The 24,716-nt window shown below is 39.9% G+C and overlaps 1 protein-coding gene across 4 annotated transcripts in view; it reads right to left on the bottom strand.

Annotated features, from left to right (window-relative positions):
• LOC125461393 (solute carrier family 12 member 5-like) overlaps window positions 1–24,716 on the bottom strand; it is a 987,635-nt gene that overhangs the window by 176,635 nt on the left and 786,284 nt on the right. For all 4 annotated transcript variants that reach the window (XM_048550117.2, XM_059652837.1, XM_048550118.2 and 1 more), the window contains exon 5: window positions 11,864–11,918. In XM_048550117.2, the coding sequence (XP_048406074.1) occupies window positions 11,864–11,918 (55 nt within the window). The remainder of the gene's footprint in view (window positions 1–11,863; window positions 11,919–24,716) is intronic.

The raw sequence follows: 24,716 nt of genomic DNA, 5'->3' as shown, positions 1-24,716 counted from the left end.
AAGTGGAGATGTTTGCTCATGATTGCACAGTGTTCAGCACCATTTGCGACTCATCAGATACTGAGGCAGTATCTGTCCAAATGTAGCTTGATGTGGACAATATCCGGGCTTGTGTTGACATGGGGTAAGTTATGCCACACATGTATCAGGCAATGACCATCTCCAGCAAGAGAGAATCTGAGCATCAGCCTTTGACATTTGCTGCTAATGCCATCATGAATCCACAAATTACAACCTCTTGGGGTTAACCATTGACTACAAACTGAGCTGCAGTAGCCTTGTGAATACTGTAGCTATAACAGCGCATCAGATGTTAGGAATCCTGCTGTGAGTTACTCAACCCTGGACCCCAAAGCCTGTCCACCATCTACAAGGCACAATTCAGGAGTGTGACAGAATATTCCTTCCTTACTTCAATGGATGCAGCTCCAACATTTCCAAGACGCTTGATGCCATCCAGGACAAAGCGGTCCACTTGACTGATGTCACTTGCACAAATACTCACCTTCTCCACCATTGATGCACGGTCAACAAAATGCACCTTTTATAAGATGCATTATGGAAGTACCAAGGTTCCTAAAACAGCATCTTCCACATGCACAATCACCATCATCTAGAAGGACAAAGGCAGCAGATAAATGAGAACTAACTGCGCTAACTGCAATGTCCCCTCCAAGCCAATCGCCATCCTGACTTGGAAATATATCACCGTTGCTTCACCGTTGCTGGATCGAAATCCTGAAATTCCCTCCCGAAAGGCATCATGAGTAAAGCTACACCAAATAGACTACATCGGTTTAAGAAGGCAGCTCACACCACCTTCTCAATGCAATTAAGAATAGACAATAATTGCTGGTCAGCCAGAGACACCAACATCCCATGAATGAATAAGAAGAAATCTATTCTCATAAGACAATTGCTTCATTCTGTTAAACCTCCTTTGGCCTGACTCTGTTTGGAAAGTTCTACAGAACACTTAATGGAAGTCACAACTATGGGACACTTGCTGTGTGAGCTCCTGGTCTATATTTGTAATGGCACACTGAATACTGGGATGATTCTTGTAGACTGAAAGGAGGGTAATATAGTTCCTGCCTTTAAAAAGATAATAAGATAGACTCTGGTGAACGTAGGTCATTAGTTCATTTGCAGGAAAGGTACCAAATGGTATCAATACAGATGCAATGTGTGTGTTTTGATAAGAGATACATTTCAGGACATCCAGCATGGTTTCATATATAGGAGGATATGTCTTAAACGTCTCATTGAGGTTTTGATTGAGGTCACCATGCTGGGAATGAGGAAAGTAGATTAGACTTTGTTCACTTAGACATCTAAAAGACCTTTGGAAGGATACTATTTAACGAATTTCTCTATAGCATTGAAATCTTTGGCATTACTCATAACAAATTGTGCTGAATTGGGAATAGGTTGGAAGGACACTAATAAACATAAATTGCAGTCGATTTTCATACCAGTTCTCAAGAATTTTAAGAGTCTGTCTCCTTTTTCAAACACTGGTTAGATGGGCACTGCTATGGAACAGTGATAGCATGGTTTGCCTTTACATCCATTCAAGTCCCTCTCCAGAGACTAGGCAATAAGAAATTAAGTTAACCCCCCATTGCAGCAGTGAGGGAATGCTGCACTGTTAAAGGTGCCTCCTTTCAGCTGAGATGCTGTCAATATTTTCAGATGAACACAAAAGATCTCATGAGACTATTTTGAAGGAAAGTAGAGATGGTTTCCTGAGCAAAATTTATCTCACAATCAACATAACTAAAGAACAAGATATCTGTTCATTATTACATTACTGTTTGTAGAAACTTGTTGAGCATAGACTAATGTTTCCTCACATTAGGACAAGCACTACTCTTGAAAATTGCCTTATTATTTCAAAATCACTTTGGGATGGCCTGAGGTTATAAAAGGCACTATATAAATGCAAGTCTTCCTTTATTTCTTTCCATTTCTGCTCCGTGATGCAGGCTGTAAATTTGTTGATTGATTAAGCAAAACATTTAAATGAGATAGATCAGCAGAATAAGGAACAATCATTCTGAATTTATCAGAACATTCATTGCATGAACTTATGATTAAATTATGGCAAGCATAAACAAAATATATCTGAGCAAATAACATGTAGCAGGAACTGCAAAATATTGAAGCTGGGTAAAAAACCTAATGAATCACTGTCAAATTATTGGATGGATATATTGAGAGTTACTGATCCTGGGATTATTTGTCAACAAGATTTTAAAAAGATGGGGCTTACTGACCAAACTTGATAGAAATTATAAGTATAATTTTATCTGCACATATGGTGAGACAGAGGGAAATGTGAAGATAATGAGCTGTAAATTTGTTGTAACATTGAGTGACATCCCCATAAATGCATGAAAGTACCCATTGGCCTACAGGCTACTTCATGGAAGTTTGTCTATGATCATCCATCAGGAAAACTCAAGAGAAAACAAACAGCAACTATTTTCAGATCACCTGGGTGTCCTCTACACTGGGGAGGCAAAATGCAGACTGGGCGACAGCTTTGCAGAGTAATGATGGTCGGTCTGTAAAAAGACCCATTTCCTGCCTCTTCAGCACAACACTATGTTCCCATGCCAACAACTCTGTCTCAGGCCTGTTGCAGTGCTCCAGTGAGGCTCAGTGCAAGATGGAAGAACAGCATTTCATTTTCTTTTGCAGCCTTCAGGACTCAATATCGAGTTCAGTAATTTTAGAGCCTGAACGCTTTATGCCTCTTTACCCACACCCACACCCACATCCCAGGCTATGTCATGACTTGGGCTGCTTTCAGCACAGCTAACCTGTTTTTCTACTCATTGTCTCCATTATCAACTTTTCTCCTTCCCCAGCTCACTATTAGCCAAACCTCTGTCTGCCTAAATGTCTTTCTTTCTCTCTGGTTCCATCTCCACCTATTTTCTCACTTCTTTTCCTCTGCACCTCCTGCTTTCAACATAAATATCATCATTTCCTAGCCACGATCAGTTCTGAAGAAGGGTCAGCAGGCTCAAAATGTTAACTCTGCTTTCTCTTCATTGGTGCTGCCAGACCTGCTGAGTTTCTTTCGCAAATTCTGTTTTTCTTTCATATGTTCAACATCTGCAGCTCTTTATTTTGTTTTCAGATCTGTTACTTTGCTGCACTCCTGGTGCTCATTATAAATTTGTATGACTCCAATGATAATAGGTAGTAATAATCCATGATGATAGTCCCAACCTGATTCAAGACATAAAAGGTATCTAAATGGCTCAGCTGGTAACATCTGAATTAGAAGATTGTAAGTGTGGACGTAAGTATGATTTTGGTCAACACTACAGTGCAGGACATGGTGAGTACTGCACTGCCAAAGCCATTGTCTCCTTGGTGAGATGTTAAACTGAAGCATCATCTTCCTTCATAGGCAAACATGAAGAGGTTCCATTATTTCAATGTAGAGCAAGGGAACTATCCTTAGTGCTCTCACACAGTCTAGAAATTAGGGCCAGATCATTCAGGAGAGATGTTAGAAATCACTTCTACACACAAAGGATGGTAGAGATTTGGAACTGTCTTCCACAAACAGCAGTTGATGCAAGATCAGTTGTTAATTTTAAATCTGAGATAGATACCTTTAGTTAAGCAATGACATTAAGGATATGTAAGTGTGGAACTGCAGGAGATGGGCAAGGTCCTCAATGAGTATTTCTCCTCTGTGTTTACCATGAAGGAAGACATGAAGACCTGGCAACTCGAGGAAGTTATTGGCGATATCTTGGGGACAGTCCTTCTCACAGTACAGGAGGTGTTGGAAATATTAGAATGTATGAAGGTGGATAAATCTCCCGGTCCTGATCCGAAATATCCAAGAATCCTGCAAGAAGACAGGAGAAATTGCAGGGCCCCTGGCTGATATATTTGCACCATCATTAGCAAATGACAGGGTCCTGGAAGACTTGAAGGTAGCGAATGTAGTGCCCTTATTCAAGAAGGCCTGCAAAGAAAAACCTGGGAATTATAGGCCAGTAAGCATGACATCTATGGTAGTTAAATTACTTGAGAAGATTCTGAGGAATAAGGCATACATGCATTTAGAAAGACAGGGTTTGATTAGGCATAGTCACCATGGCTTTGTGCATGGGACATCATGCCTCACAAATGTGTTAGAGTTCTTCGATGAAGCGACCCGGAAATTTGATCAGGGCAGGGTGGTATACATAGTTTATATGGGTTTCAGTAAGGCCTTTCATAAGGTTCTACATGATAGGCTGCTCTGGAAGGCTAGATCAGATAGAATCTAGGGACAGTTGGAAAATTGGATACCCCATTGGCTTGATGGTAGGAAGCAGAGAGTCATAGTGTAAGGGTGCTTGTATTGCTGGAGGCCTGTGACTAGTGGTGTGTCTCAGGGGCCAGTGTTGGGCCCACTGCTGTTTGTTATCTATATCAATGGTTTGGATGAGAATGTAAAGGGCATGATTAGTAAGCTTGTGGATGACAGTAAAACAGACAGTATTGTAGTCAGTGAGAAATTGCAGGAGAATCTTGATCAGCTGTAGTGTGGGCCAAGAAATGGCAAATGGAATTTAATATAGATGAGGTGTTACATTTTGGAAAGTCAAATCAAAGTAGGAAGTTCACAGTGAATGGTAGGGCTTTAAGGAGTGGAATGGAAGAGAGGGACCTTGGAGTTCAGGTGCACAGTTTTCTGAAAGTGGAGTCAAAGGTAGACAGGGCAGTGAAGAAGGCTTTTTATACACTGGCCTTCATCAGTCAAGGCACTGAGTGTAGAAGTTGAGAAGTTATGTTGCAGTTGTACAGGATGTTAGTGAAGCCATACTTGGATATTGTGTTCAGTTTCGGTCACCTTACTATCGGAAGGATGTTATTAAACTGAAGAGTGCAGAAGAAATTTACAACGATTTTATCAGGACTTAAGAGGCTGAGTTAAATGAAGAGGTTTGGCAAGTTAGGATATTTTTCTTTAGAGAGTAGAGACTAAAGGGGTATTTTATCGAAGTGTTTAAGATCATGAGAGGTATGGATAGGGTGAACGCACTCAGTCCCTTTCCCAGAGTTGGGGAATCAAGGACTAGAGGCCATCAGTATAAGGTAAGAGGGGAAAGAATACATGGGAACCTGAGGGGCAACTATTTTACAAAGAGGGGCTACGCATATGGAATGAGCTGCCAGCCAAAGTGGTTGAGGCAGGCACTTCAACAACATTTAAAAGAATTTTATTATCTTGGATTCTCCAGCATCTGAAGTTCCCATTATCACTGGGCAAATACATGGATTGGAAAGGCTTAGAAGGATATGGGCTAAGTGCAGGGAAGTGGAGTTACTGTGTTTGGACATTTTGGTTGGCATGGACAAGTCTGCGCAGACAGACCTCTCTCTGTGCTGTAGGACTCGATGACTCTCTATGCGTCAAAAGGCAGGTATATGGAGTTAGGCCACAGATTAGCCATGATCTCATTGAAAGGTAGAACAGGGTGAAGGAGCTGAATGGTTTACTCCTGCTCTGACATTCCTAACCCTTAACAGACCCACCAAAACATGATGAGATCATTATGACACTTTTGATCATGGAATCATGCTACACATTGATTGGTGGCTATGTTTCTATATGACAGCAGCAAATAGATTTCAAAACTGCTTCATTAGCTGTAAGCTGAGGATGTTCTGAGTTCTAGAAAGACGCTTTGTAAATATTCCCTTTACTTTGACTTATGTTTCCAATGATAATGCTTCAGAAACTGACTAATTATATGAAATGATGTCCTCTGTACCTTTTACCACTAAGAACAAATTACATCTAAGGGTAAAAGCTGTACAATAGGAGGGGCTTTTCTTGCATATTTCAAAGTATATCTCTGCTGCTGAATCAAGAATTAACAACAAAAACATTCATTAAGGATGCAATTAAAAGGTGATTAAAAATCACAAGGTACTTCACAGAAGCATTACAAAGAAAATATGGTACCAAGTCACATATGAGAATATTTGTCAGATGACCATAAGATTGATCAAACGAATAGGCTTTAAGGATTGTTTTAAAGGAGGAAGGCATGGCATTCAGAGTTAGTTCACCCGACTACTTCTCTAGAAGTTGGGTATCAGAAATGAGAAATGAGAAATGAGGAAACAGAATCTAAAGCATGGATTCCATCTGCTAAAATTGAATCCAGACTGTCACATGGCAGTCACAGCATTAATACAGAACTCTTCTCTTACCCAGTTCTCTTCACCAGGCACAGTGGATATAGAACCAAAGGAAAGAACAATTACATTTTGTTGTAATCATTTTTTTTAAAGATAGAAAATTAGAGTTAGGGACACCAATTTCGGTTTGTCATCGAAGCTGAGCTTTCCTGTTGGTTGCCTGTAGTGGAGTTGCATGACTTCCAAACATGTAGGTTGTTCTGAGCGGTGACTTGATAGAGGTGTACAAGATGATGAGAGGCAAAGATAGAGTGGATAGCCAGAGACTTTTTCCCAGGCTGGAAATAACTATCATGATAGGGCATAATATTAAGATGTTTGGAGGAAGGCATAGGGGAGATGTCAAAGGCAGATTCTTTATATAGAGAACCGAGGGTGCGTGGAATGTACTGCCAGCAGTGCTGGTGGAGTCAGACACATTAGGGGCATTTAAGTGGCTCTTGGATAGGCACATGGATGATAGTAAAATGAAGGGTATGCGGGTCAGTTTGATCTTAAAGTAGGATAACAGGAGGCACAACATCATGGGCCGAAGGGCCTGTACTATGCTGTGCTGTTCCATTTTCTGTGTTCTCTGATAGAGTGTTAGACTTTCAGGGTGTACTAAGATGAGCTGTAACATTAATTTTAGGACCCTGATGCAAAATTAATCACCAACTGGATGAAAATTTCAGTATTCAGGCTTTGTCCAGTTGTTCAGGGACTGCTGAAGCTCATGCGAAAAAGCAGATGAGCTATTTTTCCCCGAATTATAGAGGGGCAGGGGTCCTCCCATTCATTTCCAGTAACAATTCCCCTTTCTCTACAATTTCCCAGGACTAACCTGTGGGTAGACTTGATATCAGTCCAGCCAGAATTCCAAGATTCTAACCAGTGAGCTACAGTGGGGGGCTTTTTTTTCTGACATTTTTCTGAAGAAGGGTCTAGGCCTGAAACATCAGCTTTCCTGCTCCTAAGATTGGCCTGCTGTGTTCATCCGGCTCTACATCTTGTTATCTCAGATTCTCCAGCATCTACAGTTCCTATTATCTCAGCTACAGTGGGGGACTTGATTGCTGCCTGCAGCTTACTGGGCACAGTCAGGTGAGGACCAATTATATTTGAGATTTGTGACAATACCTCTGTTTGGGTATATGTGATAAATTTCCTTGCACTTGACAGATGGGGCTGGTGCTGGTGGGGTGTGAAGGGAAATTCAAACTTCTCCCCAAACATGCTACGGGGAACAACCTTTAATTTCTCAGCATTGCTCAGCTACACCACAGGTATTTAAAATAAACTGAAAGCACAATCTGCTGTGTAAGGCTACTTTGAATATTAAATAAATAAATTGCTCACAATCTCTTGTTGTCTCCCAACTCATTTTTCACAGTTCGCTAATACTAGAGAGTATTTCTAAGCTGCATTGATGTGGCGACCCGTCGGTAAAGGACAATTATGAGTAGATAATGTCAGAAATGCAACACCTTATTAAATCACTATAGCCATTTGGACCATAGTATATGCAGAATGCTAGAGATTTTTCAGAAATCGAACTGTTTCAAATTCCCATATTTATATCTGAATTTTATTTCAACAACAGCAATAATCAATTTCATAATCTCTAAAGCTCTCTAGACAATTACTATGATAGATGTTCACAGAGTAAGGCCCTAACACATCTGGCTTGTAATCAAAAGCAAGCGACATTTGCTTTGTGTTGCTTTCTGAAGCAGCACTAATGCAGAAAATCAGATTACAGTGGTGATAGGCCTAAAGAGGCCTGTTCTTCAAAGTGCTTCCAGTAATTTGAATCCATGTGCAATGCTGTCAGGTTATATGTAATCATCTCCCCACTGTCCAAAGCGTGACATTTCCAATTTATATGATTTAAACTTTGAACCAGGCAGCATTGTTCTTTGCCTTGAGTTATTGAAACCACTGAAACTATGGTCCAGGCTTTACATTGGATTGCATTCATTATATATCACAGAAATAGCTCATTTGGCCGAACTAGTCAAAAATATAATACTAGAGTATTTGAAGCAAATTGTGGTGTAGACTTCTCATTAGAGAGTGGTAGATAAAGAGAGTATTTTTTTTCATTAAAGGCTGTTTATGCTATGTGCCCTGAATACTTTTAAAAAGATTTTGGCACAAACATCCTATTAACAACTGAAGTAAAGAACCTAAGGGTATGTATAGGCATGGATGACAAACATTTCAATGGAACATAGCGACTCCTGTTTATTTGGAATGATAAACATTGTTAGTTTGCACAGTACTAACTGTAATAGAGTCATTGAGTCATGCAACATTGAATCAGACCTTCGATCCAACTCGTCCATGCTGACCAAATTTCTCAAATGAAACTAATCTGACTTGCCTGTGTTTGGCCCATTTTGCTCTAAATGTTCCCTATCAACATACCTGTCCAAATGTCTTTTCAATGTTGTAACTGTACCTGCATCTATCACTTCCTCTGGCAATTCATTCCACATTCAAATCAGCCACTGTGTGAAGAAGTTGCCCTTCAAGATTTAAAAGTTCTCTAAGGAAAAGATCTTTGCTATTCACCTTATCTATGACCCTCATAGTTTTATAAACCACTATAAGGTCATCCCTCAACCTCCTGTGTCCCAGAGAAATAAGTCCCAGCCTATCCCAATGACTCAGACCTCCCAGTTCTAGCAACATTCTGGTAAATCTTTGCAGAACCCTCTCCAACTTAATAATGTTTTTCATTCATTCACAGAATGAAAGTTTTACTGGCTAGGCCGGCACTTATTGCCCCTCCCTAAATGCCCAAAGAGCAGTTAAGATTCAACCACATTGGTTGTGTGTCTGGAGTCACATGTAGGCCAGACCAGATGGCAGCTTCCTTCCCTATAGGACATTAGTGAACCAGATGGATTTTTACAACCATTGACAATTCTTAATTCTGGATTTTTATTGAATTCAAATTCTGCCAACTGCCATAGTGGGATTGGAACCCAGATCCTCAGGACATTACTTGGGTCTCTGAATTAACAGTTCAGTGATAATACCATTAGGCCATCACCTCCTACATAATATCCAGCCTATAGCAGGGTGACCAGAACTATACACAGTGTTCCAAAAATGGCCTCACCAACATCCTGCATAACCTCAACATGATCTTCCAACTCCTACACTCAATGATCTGATCAATGAAGGCAAGTGTGATAAATGCCTTCTTAACCATACTGTCTACCTGTGATGCAACTTTTAAAGACTTGTGTACCCAGGTCTCTCTGTTCAACACCACTACTCAGGGCTCTACCATTAACTGAATAAGTCCTGCGCTTATTCACTTTACCGAAATGGAACACTTCACATTTATCAAAATTAAGCTCCACCTGCCAAACCTCAGCCCATTGTTCAAATTTGGATGACAGAATTGTAGTTTCATGTGTGAAATGTCAGGAAATATTCTCTTTTTAAACATTTTCTCGGTGTCTCCTCCTTTCACAGGAAATTAGGTAGATAATAATTTGTTCAGGGAGTTTGAGAACAATTTTTGTCCAGGCTTTCGCAGGTTCCACAGTGATACCAGAAAATTCCTGTTCAGTTACTTCATATAGTATCAAAGTCCTAAACTGAAGGTCCATGCAACAATAAAGGTGGTTCTACTTTTGAAATCCATAGAAAACCTTAAAATAAATGTGACTCAGAGAAGCTTATACTACAGGGAGTATTATTTAGTCATATGTATCTATGCTAGCCCTTTTGAAAAAGCTATCTAATTAACTTAATTTCCCCAGTTCTTTTTTTGATATACCGTGGTAAATCTTTGCTTTTCAGACCTTTCCAATTCTCTACTGAAAGTTACTACTGGATCTGTTTGCATTACCAATTCAGGGTAATGTAATTCCATTATCTTAAATATTTATTCTCTGGTAACTAATCCACTTGTCAAATTGAACAGATCCTTTTCATTTGCTCTAGCAAAACGTCTCATAATTTTGAACATCTGTAATAAATCTCCACCTAATTTTCCCTCCTCTACAGTATTAAGTAGAACGATTCAAACTTCTTTCATGCTACAAATCTGAAATTCTACATCCCTGATATTATCCTGGCAAATCTCATTCATACTCTTTCCAAATAAATTATATATCTGTTGAATTAACCTCTTCTGCTTGAATACTTCAGCAGTTAAATGAGATGAAAATAATCACATTAAGTATTTGATGCAATAGCATGGAAACAATTATCCCATGTAAATAAATCCTTTCCTTAAGGAGAAAGATAGATTAGTGGTTATGTCACTTGACTATTAATCTAGAGGACCAGGCTAATGTTCTGGGAGCCTAGACTAGTCTCCCACCAAGGAACATGGTCAAATTTAGTTTCATAAAATCTGGGAATTAAGAGCTCCTGCCTAATGGTGACCATATCAATTGTCCAAATCAGAAAGTCTGGTTCACAAATATCCTACAGAGAAGGAGATATATCATCCTTACCTGATAGTGCTAAGCTGCCTTCTTGAATTGCTGCCATTCTTGGGTTGCAGGAACATCCAGAGATGTGAGGGAGGGAAAACCAGGGTTTCAACCCAATGACACTGAAGGAACAGTGGTATATTTCCATATCAAAATGGTGGAAGCTTGGAAGGAAACTTGTAGGTGGTAGTGTTCCATGCATCTGCAGCCATTGTCCTTCAAGGTAGTGGAGATCATAGTTTTGGAGCATGTTCTCGAGGAGCCTTGTTAAGTTATGCAATGCATCTTGTAGATGATGTACATTGCTACCAATGATGACAGTGGCAAAGCCATTAAAAATAAAGGGACATTAGTTGGAGATGAAACCAGGCCCAGGGACAGAAATCATAGGATCTGGTACTCAGCCCCTAACACAAGCACTGCCTCCATAACATCAAGGTGAGCACAGGGCCATTGCCTCTAACTCAAGCACAGCGGCTCCCCCTAGAGCTTCAGTCCAAGATTCTGGACCCTGATGTAATCCTCTATCCTGGGCATTGGATGAAACTATATTTGAAACTATATAGCTGTTCTTTCACTCTTGCTAGGTCAAAATCGTGCAAATCCCTTCTTAACAACATTGTGTATGTACTTACAACCCATGGACTACAGCAAGTCAAGGCAATTCAGTACCATATTCTCAAAGAAAATTAGGCAGCAAGCGATAAATAATAGCTGAACCAGTGATGCTGACATTCCACGAATACATAAATAAAAACTCTTTTTCGTAATTCCCAATGTCAGTTGTGAGCTGTTCTTTGTGGAATGAGTTGAAGCAGAAGTCGCTGACTGAATATCAACCATTCTTGTAAACAGTACCGAAAGCGCAACAAGTGAGGTAATGCAATCCCCTCCCATTTTCTTTAATGCTGGGAGATTAATGAATAAAAGGATGAAATCATGTTGCACTATTGCAAAGTTAATTCTCTGAGGTAATGCTTTATGATCACAATGAACTCTGTATTTTGAATTTGTCAGCGATTCACATTTGACTTAAAACAGCCAGAGAGGAAGGAGTGCAAGAGAGTCCACATATCATGTTCATACATCATTCATACACTTTGATACGTCTCCCTTCTTTTAGATGTTCAACCATGCATCCTTCTATTAATTCGTCAATGTCAATTCACAATTGTAAACAGGGGTATACATACCTGGTACAACACCATTGGTAGCAATTGCACTCATCGAGATTGCTGTTAACATAGTCTGAAAAAGAAATGAAGGCATAAAGTCAAAGGAGGGAATGATAGGGTTGATCTATAGAAAACACATCTCAAAACTAGCTGTTTGATTGGTAATTTGTCATTGGGCTATGAGAAGCTCCCGAAGGACAGATAATGAAACCATGAGGTTGACTATTGATCCAGGGTTGGAAATCAATGCTAGGGCAATTCCTGGTCCTGATCCCACACCTTATCTGCATTGTACATTTGGCATGATGTAAGTATTCATTTCCAATCATAAGAAAGCTTGGTTTTTAATTACTGTTGTCAAACATAAGCAGGAGGCTGGAGCTGCCTACTCAGCATGAGTGGCAAAAGCAGACAGCAACCATTTTGGGGTCTGCTGCTGCTATGCAGAAGAAAGGAGGCCACACTTCAATGTGTTAACAGCTTCACTTTGCCAAAGGTGGCTACAAAGTCAAGTGAAAGGTGCTGAACTCAATGTGGGGCATAACCCCCCTTACCAAGAATTTCTTATCATAGAAAGAAATACTTAAATGTTCTTCTGCATCAACAGCCATGCACCAAGTGCATCAGTCTATTTGCATCTTAGATTTACAAAATGAAAATCAACTTTTGACCCCACCCCCCCAGGCCCCCCACCACCACCTCCAATGCTCTACAAGAAGCTAGGTGAAGGACTTAACAGTTAAAATTGGATGCATGTGAGCTCTTACAATATACATAGACATAATCCCTGTGACCAGAAGCTTTATCCGATATGAAATGTTCTTATATCTTTTTGATTTCTTTTTCAAATGTCTTGCCACAATTAATGTGCAGCAAATACTGAAGCAAGGTAACAATTCCACATTTTTGTCATTACCTGCGTGTTCAATTTGTGGGTCCCTTATGGCTTTATCTTGATTTTTCTTTTGTTATTAAGAGTCTACAGTATTTCTTCATTTTTATTCCTTGATCATTTCAGACTGTTAGATAAAACATTAACATTTCTGGATATTGTAATTTTATTGCTTTGATTGCTTCATAATTTTCTTCCCTAACCGCCTTGTATTTTGTTCAGTTATCCTCTTCTCAGGTCTTTAAGAATTTGGTGTGTAATTTTAATGTCATTCCTACCTCTTGATTTAACTATTGTCTTTCATTGTTGGCTAATTTGGCCTTGCTTTTCAGCAAAAAATATTTCACCATATATTTCTATACGTGTATAAAATATTATAAAAGTACATTTTTCACCATTTTAAATATTTTCTGTTTCTTTTCTATCTGTTCATTTGTCATTTTGTCCCCCAAGCTTATTTTCCCTGCTTTTAGCCTCATCCTAGGTTCTAAATGTTTGGTAACTGTCCATCAGGAGTACTTGCATTTGAAGTTTATGCATGGCTTTCCCTGTCAAAAAAAGATGTTTTAGCCTCAGATTGCAGCTCATCTGGGAAAACAAAAACTATATGCAAGACAATCAGAGAATCCTTACAGTGTAGAAGCAGACCATTCAGCCCATTGAGTCCACGCCAACTCTCCAAAGAAGATCTCATCTGGACCCAGATCCCAACTCTGTTGCTGTAATTCTGCATTCCACATGGTTACTCAACCTATTTTACAGATCTTTGGACACAATGGGCAGCTTAGCATGGCGAATCCACCTAACCTACACATCTTTGGACAGTGGGAGGAAAACAGACCACATGGAGGAAACCCATACAGACACAGGGAAAATGTACAAACGCCACACAGTCAGTTGCCCGAGGGTGGAATCAAACCCAGGTCCCTAGCACTGTGAGGCAGCAGTGCTAATTGCTGAGCCACCATGTCATCCCTACAATGGAAGCAGTTTCAATTACTTTTGTGTAATAACTATGTCAAGAATCTCACAACTACGATGACCTGGGGCAGAGCCCAACAGAGACTACTGTAATTATTTTGTCGTTCCTTTATAAAGAATAGTCTGATAATTCTATTCAGCGTTAGAACATTTTGGAGTGGATTTGTCTTGACTTCTGGCACACCTTGTCCTTTACAACTCTATCGGTTTTTAACAGTGATTTTCTTAAAAAAATACTGGATTGAGTTTTATCAAAGCTTGGCACATTGTCAATTTCTTGGAGTTTCACGAAGAATTTCCCACCATGAGGCCTAATAAATTTTCTGACACAACTTTACACTGCTCACCTCAATATGCCTCAATGGCGCCATGCTTGGAATATTGTGCGCCCATCGGCACTCAAGGACTTATTACTGCCAAGGCCTGACCACTGCAGTGCCTTATTTAAACCCTAGTTGGGCACCAAGTCAAGAACTGCCAGTCAGGAACAGATTTTCACAATTGAGGTGGGGGAAGAACTGTCCCAAGATGGATGACACAGACATGTTGGCTGCTAGATTAGCTGATAGGCTAGTGGAGGTCCTAGTGGACAGGTTGGAGCAGAGGAGATCACAACAACAGACCCTGCCAGTCTGGTCGGAACTTGACTCAGTGCTGTGTCCACACTTTGAAGAATGTCCCAGGAAGGTTAGTGGCCCTCTGTACTCTGCAAACATAGGTGCCATCATTATCTTTCTACTACCTCACACTCTCTCTAGCTCCGCTACTGCATCCACTTTCCACCAAAGCTCACAGTCTTCCACTGACTCCAACGCAGTACAGCATTTCCTCTCATTCGTATTCGCCCATTTTCAACGTTTCAGACTTGTATTGCCTCTACGCCCTTTGCACTGCTTAATCGCTCACTCAGGAAATCTTACCACTTATCCCCCGCCTGCACAAAAACTAACTGCTGTGTCAACCATCTGCAATTCCTCAATTCCTCCCTTTGTCTCATTCCAGGAGAAAATAACCGCCAAGAGGATGGACACATGGATGGTAAGTGCCCATTTTCCTTCTCTTTGCCTTCCACAAGGTTTGAACCCTTGCTCTGGTTGGAGAGGGCTGTGTCCACTCATGTGGTGATGCTGAGACCTCCATGTCCCTATAACCAAGTGAGATACATTGTCAAATGCTTCACTGCTCTCCCATTACCACCACCGTGAATCTATCTTCTACTTCTAATCCTGTTTTATAACTCATTTTCTCTCTCACTTCCTGAAGAGACAAGTGACATCCATGAACGGACCAACTGTCCAGACATTATTTATTCCTCCATTTCTGAGGAAAAAGGCATAGATCTCTCAAGGGAACCCTAACCTCTGAACAAATTCAGATATCTACTCCTCGGTGGGTATGTTGGCTACTATAGAATTGGTCACATACCCTGGTGAGAACATCACTGTTCGAAACTGGTTGAGGAAGAAATGCCCTAAATTGCAGGTGCACGGAGGGCTGTCAAAGACTAAGCACTTCATCAGCCCTAGATAGTAGGTGACCCCATGGCATCAGCCGTTAAAATTTGCACAGGAACACCACGTGCACATTTGGGTCTCCCTTCATGGACAAGTTGATGGCTGCCATGGTGACCCAAATTCAGCAAACTTTGTGCCTGCTGGATATATGTACACTCCATCATTCTCGCCACTGGTGCTCAGCACCAATAGTGAGGCCAGAACAACAAGTATCCAAGAAAGGCAGCATGACACACTGGAAAATGGTATGATTGGTTTGTGGTGTCAGGTGTGGAGTTAGCAGCTCCTGCAGGCTAGGAAAGAGAATGCTACTTTGCCAACCAGAGTGAATATTTCTAGCCTACTTGACATTATTTGTGTTTCAGAGCTATTGTTTGGACTGATTTGTAATGTTGAATGAGAGAGTGAAATTTGCCAGGATTTTTAGTAGGTCAATGCATGGCTCCTAACCAACTAATTTCTTTAAATTCTCCATTTAAATTCATTAAATTCCACATTTTAATCCTTGAATCCCATGCAATCCACACGGTCATTCCAAACATATCATGCCCTCTGCCCCCTCATCGAGACCCAGGATAGTAGTAACTGTTGATGAACCTTCCCTTGCTGTTCCCCTTACCCTCCTGTGCTCTATTATTTCCCATCCATATATGTTGAGTTCCTCCTGTTTACAATTATTATGCCCTCTGAATCCAAGCATAGAGCCTCCAATCTCCACCATTAACTTCCACAGTGTCCCTATCGTAACAGTGGCCTCTGATAAACTTTCCTTAACTTTCAGTGAGCAAAACCCCTGGACTGACCATGGCACACCACTCCCAATTAACTTGCAAGAGATAGTAGGAACTGCCGATGCTGGAGTCTGAGATAACAAGGTATGGAGCTGGATGAATACAGCAGGCCAAACAGCATCAGAGAAGCAGGAAAGCTGACATTTCGGGTTTTTCTAAAGAAGGGTCCAGACCTGAAACGTCAGCTATCCTGCTCCTTTGATACTGCCTGGCCTGCTGTGCTCATCCATCTCCACACCAACTGATTTGAAGGACAGCCCCAACTTTGAGAGAACAGACGCTGACTGGTCTCTGTGCATCTCCTTGACCGACATTTTGTAACCTTTGGACTGGTTGAACTGTGTCTTCAGAATGATCCTGGAGACCACAATTACCATGGGCAACTCCCTGAATTGAGATTGGATAATGTCCTTTACTTAGTGTACAGGTGACCTCTTACTGAAGATAGATGTGACTGAGAACGACATCCTTCGACTTTGAGATGTTATCATTTGGGTGAAGAACATGCCTTCTGTTTGCCAGATAAACTGCTCACACACAGTATGGGTGTGACATTGATGTCGCATAATGTGTTAAAGCATCATGTCCACTCCCTTGTCTGATCCCTGCTGACAACCATGACAATCTGGCTGTGTTAACTCACTGCAAGACAGAAAGACTATGAACCTGTAAGTTCTGAAAAGTGCAAAAGGGCAAGCAAGGGCATTTGCAGAGGGGCTTTGAGCATAGGTAGACACAAAGTGAGTGAATATTAACAGAGCAATCAAGGAGCTGTGAAATGCATCCTTGACCATTCCATAAGATGGTTGCTTGTACCTGCATGTGTAGTAGCGTGGCAGTTGAAGTGGAGAAATGTATTCTAAATGATCTGGAGATGTGCCGCGAGGTGCTGGTTCATGTCCAATTTTATCCTCTGTGACAGCAGTTGTGGTGTTCAGTGGGAAGTACTGCCTGTTACTGCTGTGGACTGTAACCTGAAATGATGGAGACTGGTGTCCAAGGTGGAGACTGTGTATCAGTGAGGCAAGATTCAATATGAGTGAGATGTAAATGCATGCAAATTAGTCTCTCACCTTTCACTGACTAGATTCTCATCTCACCGTTCAAACCTTGGGCGTAACATTGGACTTTCGTTTTCAACATCAAGAATCTCATTTTCCCAATCTCACTTTATTTTCCAAACTGACTCGCCATGCCCACTTCATTTAGGGCTTTGGAAAATTCAGCCACTACTGAATGAAATTAAAAAATGCTTGCAATTGAAGATTTGCCGGAATACCCAAACAATTTGATAAGAATACTTTTTGCAGAGAGCAATTTCTATATAACTACAGCAGCAGGCTATTTCATTAATTCTGAAGTTTTAGTTAAGAGCCTGAGATTCCTTTCGGGATAAAATCATTGGATCGGCAACTTTTCAGAGTACAGGATATAAGAAATTTCAAATGAAAGTCAGCAGAAATAGAAGAAGAAAAAATGAGCTACTGGGGCAGTACCCTTAGTGAAATAATTTAGGAATTAATTAATTGTTGTCTGGCTTAGGATCTTTTGGTATTTTCAGTTTGTTTGCAATGCCTGCCCTTGCTTTCTTACAACTCTTCTCAAAAAAATCTATTGTGCTGGTTTATGGTTTGCATTGCCACAAGGTTTGTGGTTTGGCTTCTATTTTGAACATTGAACAAATGGCTCTCCTTGTCTCTACTGGTGGTTTGTGATCTGTAGGTAACTGCTAAGTGACTCTAGTAAGTTCTGCAGATAGTTACACTAATGTTCACAATACTGTCTTCTGTAAGGATATCTTTCGTGAGCAGACCAATCCATCCTGTCTTCATAGACTCCTGCATTTGTCTGTTATTGTCACTGTTTAATCATGATATACATCATCTCCCTACCATTATCCATTCTCGGGATGTTATAGTTTATAGAATGGCTCTTGGATCATTAAGGGTGGAAATGATGGAGCATAAAATCATAAAAATTCAATCACAGAATCATTTAGAAGGCAAAGTGATTAAAAGATAACTGCATGGTCCACAAGGATTTTCTTGATTGGTTTCAATTAAGTTTGGTTTAAAGAAAAACATTATAGGAATGTTTCTTCCCCCTATTGACCCTAACCTTTTTGTTTCATTGGGTTATTTGCCTCCCTTAGGAGATTACATGACCATCTGAAGTGGGAACAAATCTCTCGACCATGAAAATCTAATTAGAATTTGTGTGAAAGGCTGGTTTCGAGAACGAGGTAATCTTCTTCTGTCAATTTTGCACATTTGTACAATGGATTGATTGGTTTATTGATTGATTTATTGTCATGTACACCGTAATACAGTGAAAAGCTTTGTTTACGAGTGGTATAGGCAGATCACAGCAAGCAAAGGATGTACAGATCAGAAAGGCTTAGAAGCACTAGTTATTTTGCACAAGATGTGTGCTTGGTGAGATCAACTTTAGCAAGAACAGCGTTGTTTGAGGCTAGAGAGTCTATTTATCAGTCTGAAGCTGTACCTGAACTTGCTCGTGCATGTGTTCAGATTTCTGTGTCTTCTGCCTGAAGGAAATGGTTATAGGAGACCATCACTGGGGTGGGAGGGGTCTTTGATGATGTTGGTAGCCTTTCCATGGCAGCAACCCGTGTAAATAGAGTTCACAGAGGAAGGTTGGCTTCCACCATGTTTCAGGCTGTGCACACCACCTTCTGTAGTTTCTTACGGTCCTGGGCAGAGCAGTTGCTATACCTGGCCATTATGCATCTGGACAGTGCGCTTTCAATGGTGCATCTATAGAAGTTGGTGAGGGACTTTATGTTCATGCAGGCCTCTGAAAATGTGACTTTTCTTTCAGAAAAGAATGGAAAATATGAGGAAGTAGATAGCGGTTCCTTTTGTTTCTACATTCATTACATTCCAGGAGTTGGAAATGCAATAACAATGGTTATAACTTTTGATCTGAAATTTGCCAATTTGAGGACATGGTGATAAAAAGTGGCAAGGAGCGGAGAAAATGAAGTAATAAGGGCCATTGTCAGCTGTGATTGTCAACAACCAGCTATGGATTTTTGTGGAATAGTGTGCAGGAAATTAAGTTTCACTATTCCTGGAATCATCGCAAACATGAAAGTATTGAGTCAAACTATTCAAAGCTCCCAGTCCTGTGCTAAAGAAAACAACAGCATATTACAAACTTTAACCAATGGCAATTAGGAAATGTGAATTGCTAACTTATACCTCAGTAACTTAAACTCTACCCTTTATAAATTCCTCCTTCGCACAAACAGATACACATACAATCAGACAATACATGGATATTAAGTGTGGAGAAATGAGAAAAGAAAAATACAAAAACACCAGACTGGACCAAAAGATTTGGCGTTGTTCCCTTTTCCTACTTTTCAATTCATTTTTAGTTCTTTGTCATTGAGATGAGGCTGCTTGCACACCCATGTTTTTCTTTGTTTGTTGGTTGAGAATTTGTCCTTGTCTTTGAAGGTTTTTATTCCTCCTTAAACAAGAGGTTTGAAGAGCAAGGCGAATGGAAGATAACTAACAGTGATTGGAGTCTTTTGAGTACCTTCATGCAGGAGAAAGAATTTTGTTTTTGATACAAAAACAGAAAGTGCTGGAGAAATTAATCAGGTCTGGCAGAGTTCTGAGGAAAATTCCAAGTTCTGAAGATAAGTCCTAATAGATTCAAAACATTAATTCTGTTAAATTCTCCACAGACGCTGCAAGATCGAGGGCAACTCATGACCACCACCTTCTTAAGGGCAACTAGGGGTGGAGAATAAATGCTGACCCAGCAACGCCCACACCCCATTAGCGAATAATTTTTTTAAAAAATCTGAAGCTTATTCACACTGACCCAGTCTGTGCATCCATTAGTCACCCTTTGCAACCTCCTCATTGCTTATTTTTTCAACTAACCTTGCTCAACAAACTTGAATTATTACACTAAGCTCCCTCATCTAAATCACTAACATTGATTATAAAAAGCTGGCACAAGTACAGATCCTTCCTAGGTCTTACAAGTTTATAGATCACAAACACAACAATCCTTTTTATGTTTATTACTGCAATTTGCATTCTGTGCATTAAGTAATTCCTTATCCTTGCCCCCAATAATACTAGAATCTCTGCAGTGTGGAAGCAGGCCATTTGGCCCATCAACTCTACATTGAACATCCGAAGAGCATCCCACCCACATCCACCCCCTACCTTAGAAATGCCAAGAGCACTCATTTTGTGTAATAACTTCTGTGTCACTTTACTCAGTGCTTTTTAAAAATCCAAATATGTATTAACTAACTGTCCTTCATCTATCATAATAGTTATAACTTCAAAACCTCTCCTAATAAATTAGTTAAGTGCAACTTACCTTTCATAAACTTGTGTTGATTCAATCTAATCATATTATAATTTTCTAAGTGCCCTGTTACTACACTTGTCATAAAAGATTCCAATGTTTTGATTTCAACTGATCTTAGGTTAACTGGTCTACAGTTTCCTGTTTTGTCTCTTCCTCATTCTTAAATAGTAATTACCCTTATGTTACCCTTGCTATCTGTCAATCCTTGTGAATGGCTGTGGAATTGAAGGAATTCTGAAACTTTAAAGGCCAAGTATCCACTACTGATGCTGTTTGATGGTTTTCTTACCTGTGTTAGCCCAGGTAACATTTACAACAGTTAGTTGAGTTCTATTGAGTCGGATATCTTGCTGTTTAGGTGGAAGAGCATGGAGTGTTGAAGCTGGGCATGATAACATAGTAAATTTCCATGAACCCCTATCTTTGTAATGAATGTCTCTAATGCATATGTTTTGTCTTGGTTCAAGCTGGCATAACGGTCTGCATGTTCATTCATCCTGCTGTTCTGTCACTTTCGAACAATGCGTAGTGCATGCCTGGTTAGGTGACGAGAAGCATTGTCTCCCAATTATGACAGCTGTTGGAGAGGGGAAACTCTTCTAAAGGAATAGCACACAGACTAACTTAGCCCTCCAAATGCCTTGACATTTAATAATCATGGATTTCACAGAAGTAGTGCGTTGTGTGAGATCATTCAACTGAGAGGAGAAGGGATAATATGTTGAACACCCCAGTTCCTGCATGTTTTGAAAGAATGAACTCAGAGAACACACTTTTTGAGATAAATTAAAGATACCTAATATAACAGTTAATATGTCAACCACAATTGCACAAGTGGCATTCTTATTTTGTCATACAAAAGAAAATTTATTGAAATAGTCAGTCACCAAGATGTAATTGTGTCCTTGGCCATTGTAAAAGTTAGTATGGATCTTGCACCATGCCTTAGAAGAAACTTATTGGATAACTGGAGATCCATTTGCTTTGGCAATATAAAACATTTCCAGCACCCATTCCCTCGTGCCACCACGATGCCAGTGAGTTTGGAAGATTCTTTGGCACTGTCCTGGGCTTGGCTATTCTTCACATGCTGCTGTAGAAGCATTGTGTTGTGCTGATTTGATGTATACACATTTTAGCCCAATGGCCTGTTGTAGACCATAGCTTGTACATGTCAGGAAATGCTGGTCAGTGTCTTGGTGCATGAAACAAGCTATACAAGATTTGAATGTTTCACTGAGTCTGTTGGCATTTGCAAAAGTTGCTTCAGAATCAAGCACATGAACATGCTGCCGGCCTGATACAATTAGTTTGAACTTAATGCTGTTTTTCTAGCAGTCTGTTACTGGCATATCCTGTACGTTTTCCCAGAAGTGCTTTTCTGAACGATTTCATATGTACATACTGACTACTTCTGTAAATATCACAGAACATTTCAGATGAATTAGCTTTGATGAAATCACATTCCATACGTCGCCTATGAATTGGTGATTATTTCACCTGGCGATTGGTGGCTTGTCACAAATTCAAGTCTGTGGGGCCTGAAATTGACTTGAACTTTATGACGATCTCCTAAAATCTTAAAAAAAACTTTGCAGTCACTGTCAGAAATACCAGAATATTTCATTCTTCTTAAGCCTTCAGATCCAAACCAAGAAGTAGTTTGGGTGCTTGTTGTTCTTTGTCAGTTCTCTGTTGTACCGTCAAGTCAAGATTGATTCTTTCTTAGAATGACCAAAGCTCTGACAGCATGTCTATAGACTGACAGGCTGTAGTTATGTTTTTACTTTCAACCTTTTTTCCTTTCTAAAATGCCAGTGTAAGATTATAGACTTTGTATTTTTATTGACTTCATTTCTCTTTCTTTTAAATTGTGAAATCTCATTCTTTTATGAAGATCAGGCTTTTAGTAGTACGTTTTTGCCTAAAGGTGTCATTCACACTAAAACAGGACTGATAATATCATCTAGGATTTTTCTATATTTTTGCATTAATTTGGAAAAAGAAAATCAAGGAACTGACTGATGTCTGGACACAGGTAAGCCTCCTTCAATTTTTCTGCTGAAAGCAATTGTAGCTGTTCTTAAAGGATCAGCTAAGTGCCCTATTATTTTTAAATGCTATCAGCTGCATATAGCATTTTTCTTTTCTAAGGGGGCAGGTGGAGTGGGTTGTGGGAAGAAGGAGCGTGGGAGGGAGAGAGAGACACAGAAAGAGGAGGAGCAAGCACATTCGCAGATGTTTCTTGCTTCTGTTGTGGTTACTGTGTTTCAGCATACAGTTGTAAACTGTGCTTTTGATTGTGGTTGTAATTTTAGTTCTGAACTTAGGTTGGTGGACCGCTGTTTGGAGAAAAGAGATTTCACAACAGCTATGCTGCACTCATCCTTACTGCCTTTAAGGTTCACTGGTTGCCACTAAATGGTTATCATCACTAACTTTTAGGGCCCACTTACTGCCCACCATGATGCAGTTTGTCTACAGGTTAGCCTAGATAGCAAGTTCTTCTGAGTCAGGTGGCTTTCATTCATTTACAAAGCTACAACATTACAGGTTACACCTATAATCTGTATTCTGTGTTTACTGATATTATGTTATATTGCACACACTTACAGCTGACTGGCTACACTAACATCATAAACAGAGAGATTTCCTGAAAGAGAGGTGGTTCCTTTAGGACCAAAACACCAAACTATTATGTCATGAAACTATCTTAAAGGCAAACTGACTGTATAGTCCAAAATATGTGCTATAATTCAGTAACTATCCCAACAATGGCCTCTTCTAAAATCCTAGGACATGAGTGATCAGGTCCATAGTTTTGTTGCCACTTAGTCTCATCGATTTCTCCAGTAATATTTCTTTACTTTAGAACATTGAACATTGAACAGTACAGTGTGGTAGAGGCCCTTCGGCCCATGATGTTGTGCTGAACTTTACCCTAAACCTAAGGTCTATCTAACCTCCACACCTACCTTATACTATCATCAAATGATTTCTTTCTTCTCTCACTCAGAAGAGATCATTGCTTCCACAATATTTCAGGAATATTTCTGTCCCTTTCATCATGAAGAAAGATTCAAAACATCTTCTTTATATCTTTGCTATTTTTACATTCTCCACCTTAATTACACTTGGCCTTCCCTTTAATAGGCCTGTTTACTCTTCCTGCTGGTATATCTACAGAAATGCTTACAATCTGTCTTAATTTACTAGTCAACTTCCATATTTTCTTTTTTTCATTCCTTATTAATTTCTTGGTTTTCCTTTGATGAATCTTTCACTTATGAACATTATGAGTCTCTGCTTTTGATCTTAGTCACCATGATTAAGTCACCTTTTTGCGTTGTTTTTATGCTTTAAATTAATGCTTATTTGTTACAAATGCATTAATTCTTTAAATGCTTGTCTACCCTCATACCTTTTAATGCTGCTCCCCACTCTACCTTAAGTTTACTTGCCCCTCGTATTGACATAGTTTACATTGTTTAGTTTTAAGGCTCTACTTTCAGACTTAATGAAATCACTTCCAAACTGAATATAAATATTTATGATAATCTGATCACACTTGACCATAGGCATCTTAACTAACAACATTTTTAGTTAACCCTTTTTGACAGTACAATGATCCAAAATAGCTTGCACCTGCTCCCTAGTTGACTCCTCAACATACTGATTCATAAAATTGGCATCCGAGCCATCATTAAAAGTGAGCCAGACTACATTTATGAGGAAGCCTTGCCTCATTGTATCAAGTTTTTGGTGTGACACCCCCGGAATACTTTGCAGAAGTTTTGTTTGCTTACCTAAGGAATGGTTTGCAATAATGCTTCAATTGGTTAGTTCTTGGAACAAGTGAGTTGTTTTATGAGAAGAGTTTGAGTAAAAGGACCTTCCATTCTCTGGACTTTAGAAGAACAAGAAATCATAGTCTCTGGATAAGACGTCAACCATTTAAGGTTTTTGAGTAGATTTGTAGCTTGGGTTATGGATGATTCTATGGCCTCCCAAAGGTACACAAACCAGAAGTATCCCTGAGACCCACAGTCTCCCTGCCAGGCACACCATCACATAGATCAGCTAAGGAGTTACAAAGGAGACTAAAGCAACTCATCAGCAAGTCAACCCACTCAACGCACTCAGCCCAAGAGTTCTTCAATTCTATCAAGGAAATAAGAATAGATGGCAACAAGACCATGGTATCATTTGACGTTCCTGCCCTATTCACATTGATAGACATACCACCAGCAAGAGAAACACTGGCAGCACAACTGAAACAGGAACAAGATCCTAGTGACACCATCTCCACAGACAACTTGGTGAAGCTACTG

The sequence above is a fragment of the Stegostoma tigrinum genome, chromosome 19, assembly GCF_030684315.1.
Source record: "Stegostoma tigrinum isolate sSteTig4 chromosome 19, sSteTig4.hap1, whole genome shotgun sequence".
In the NCBI taxonomy this organism is placed as follows: domain Eukaryota; kingdom Metazoa; phylum Chordata; class Chondrichthyes; order Orectolobiformes; family Stegostomatidae; genus Stegostoma; species Stegostoma tigrinum.
The sequence above is the reverse complement of the archived record's forward strand: the minus strand, read 5'-3'. Positions and strand labels throughout refer to the sequence as shown.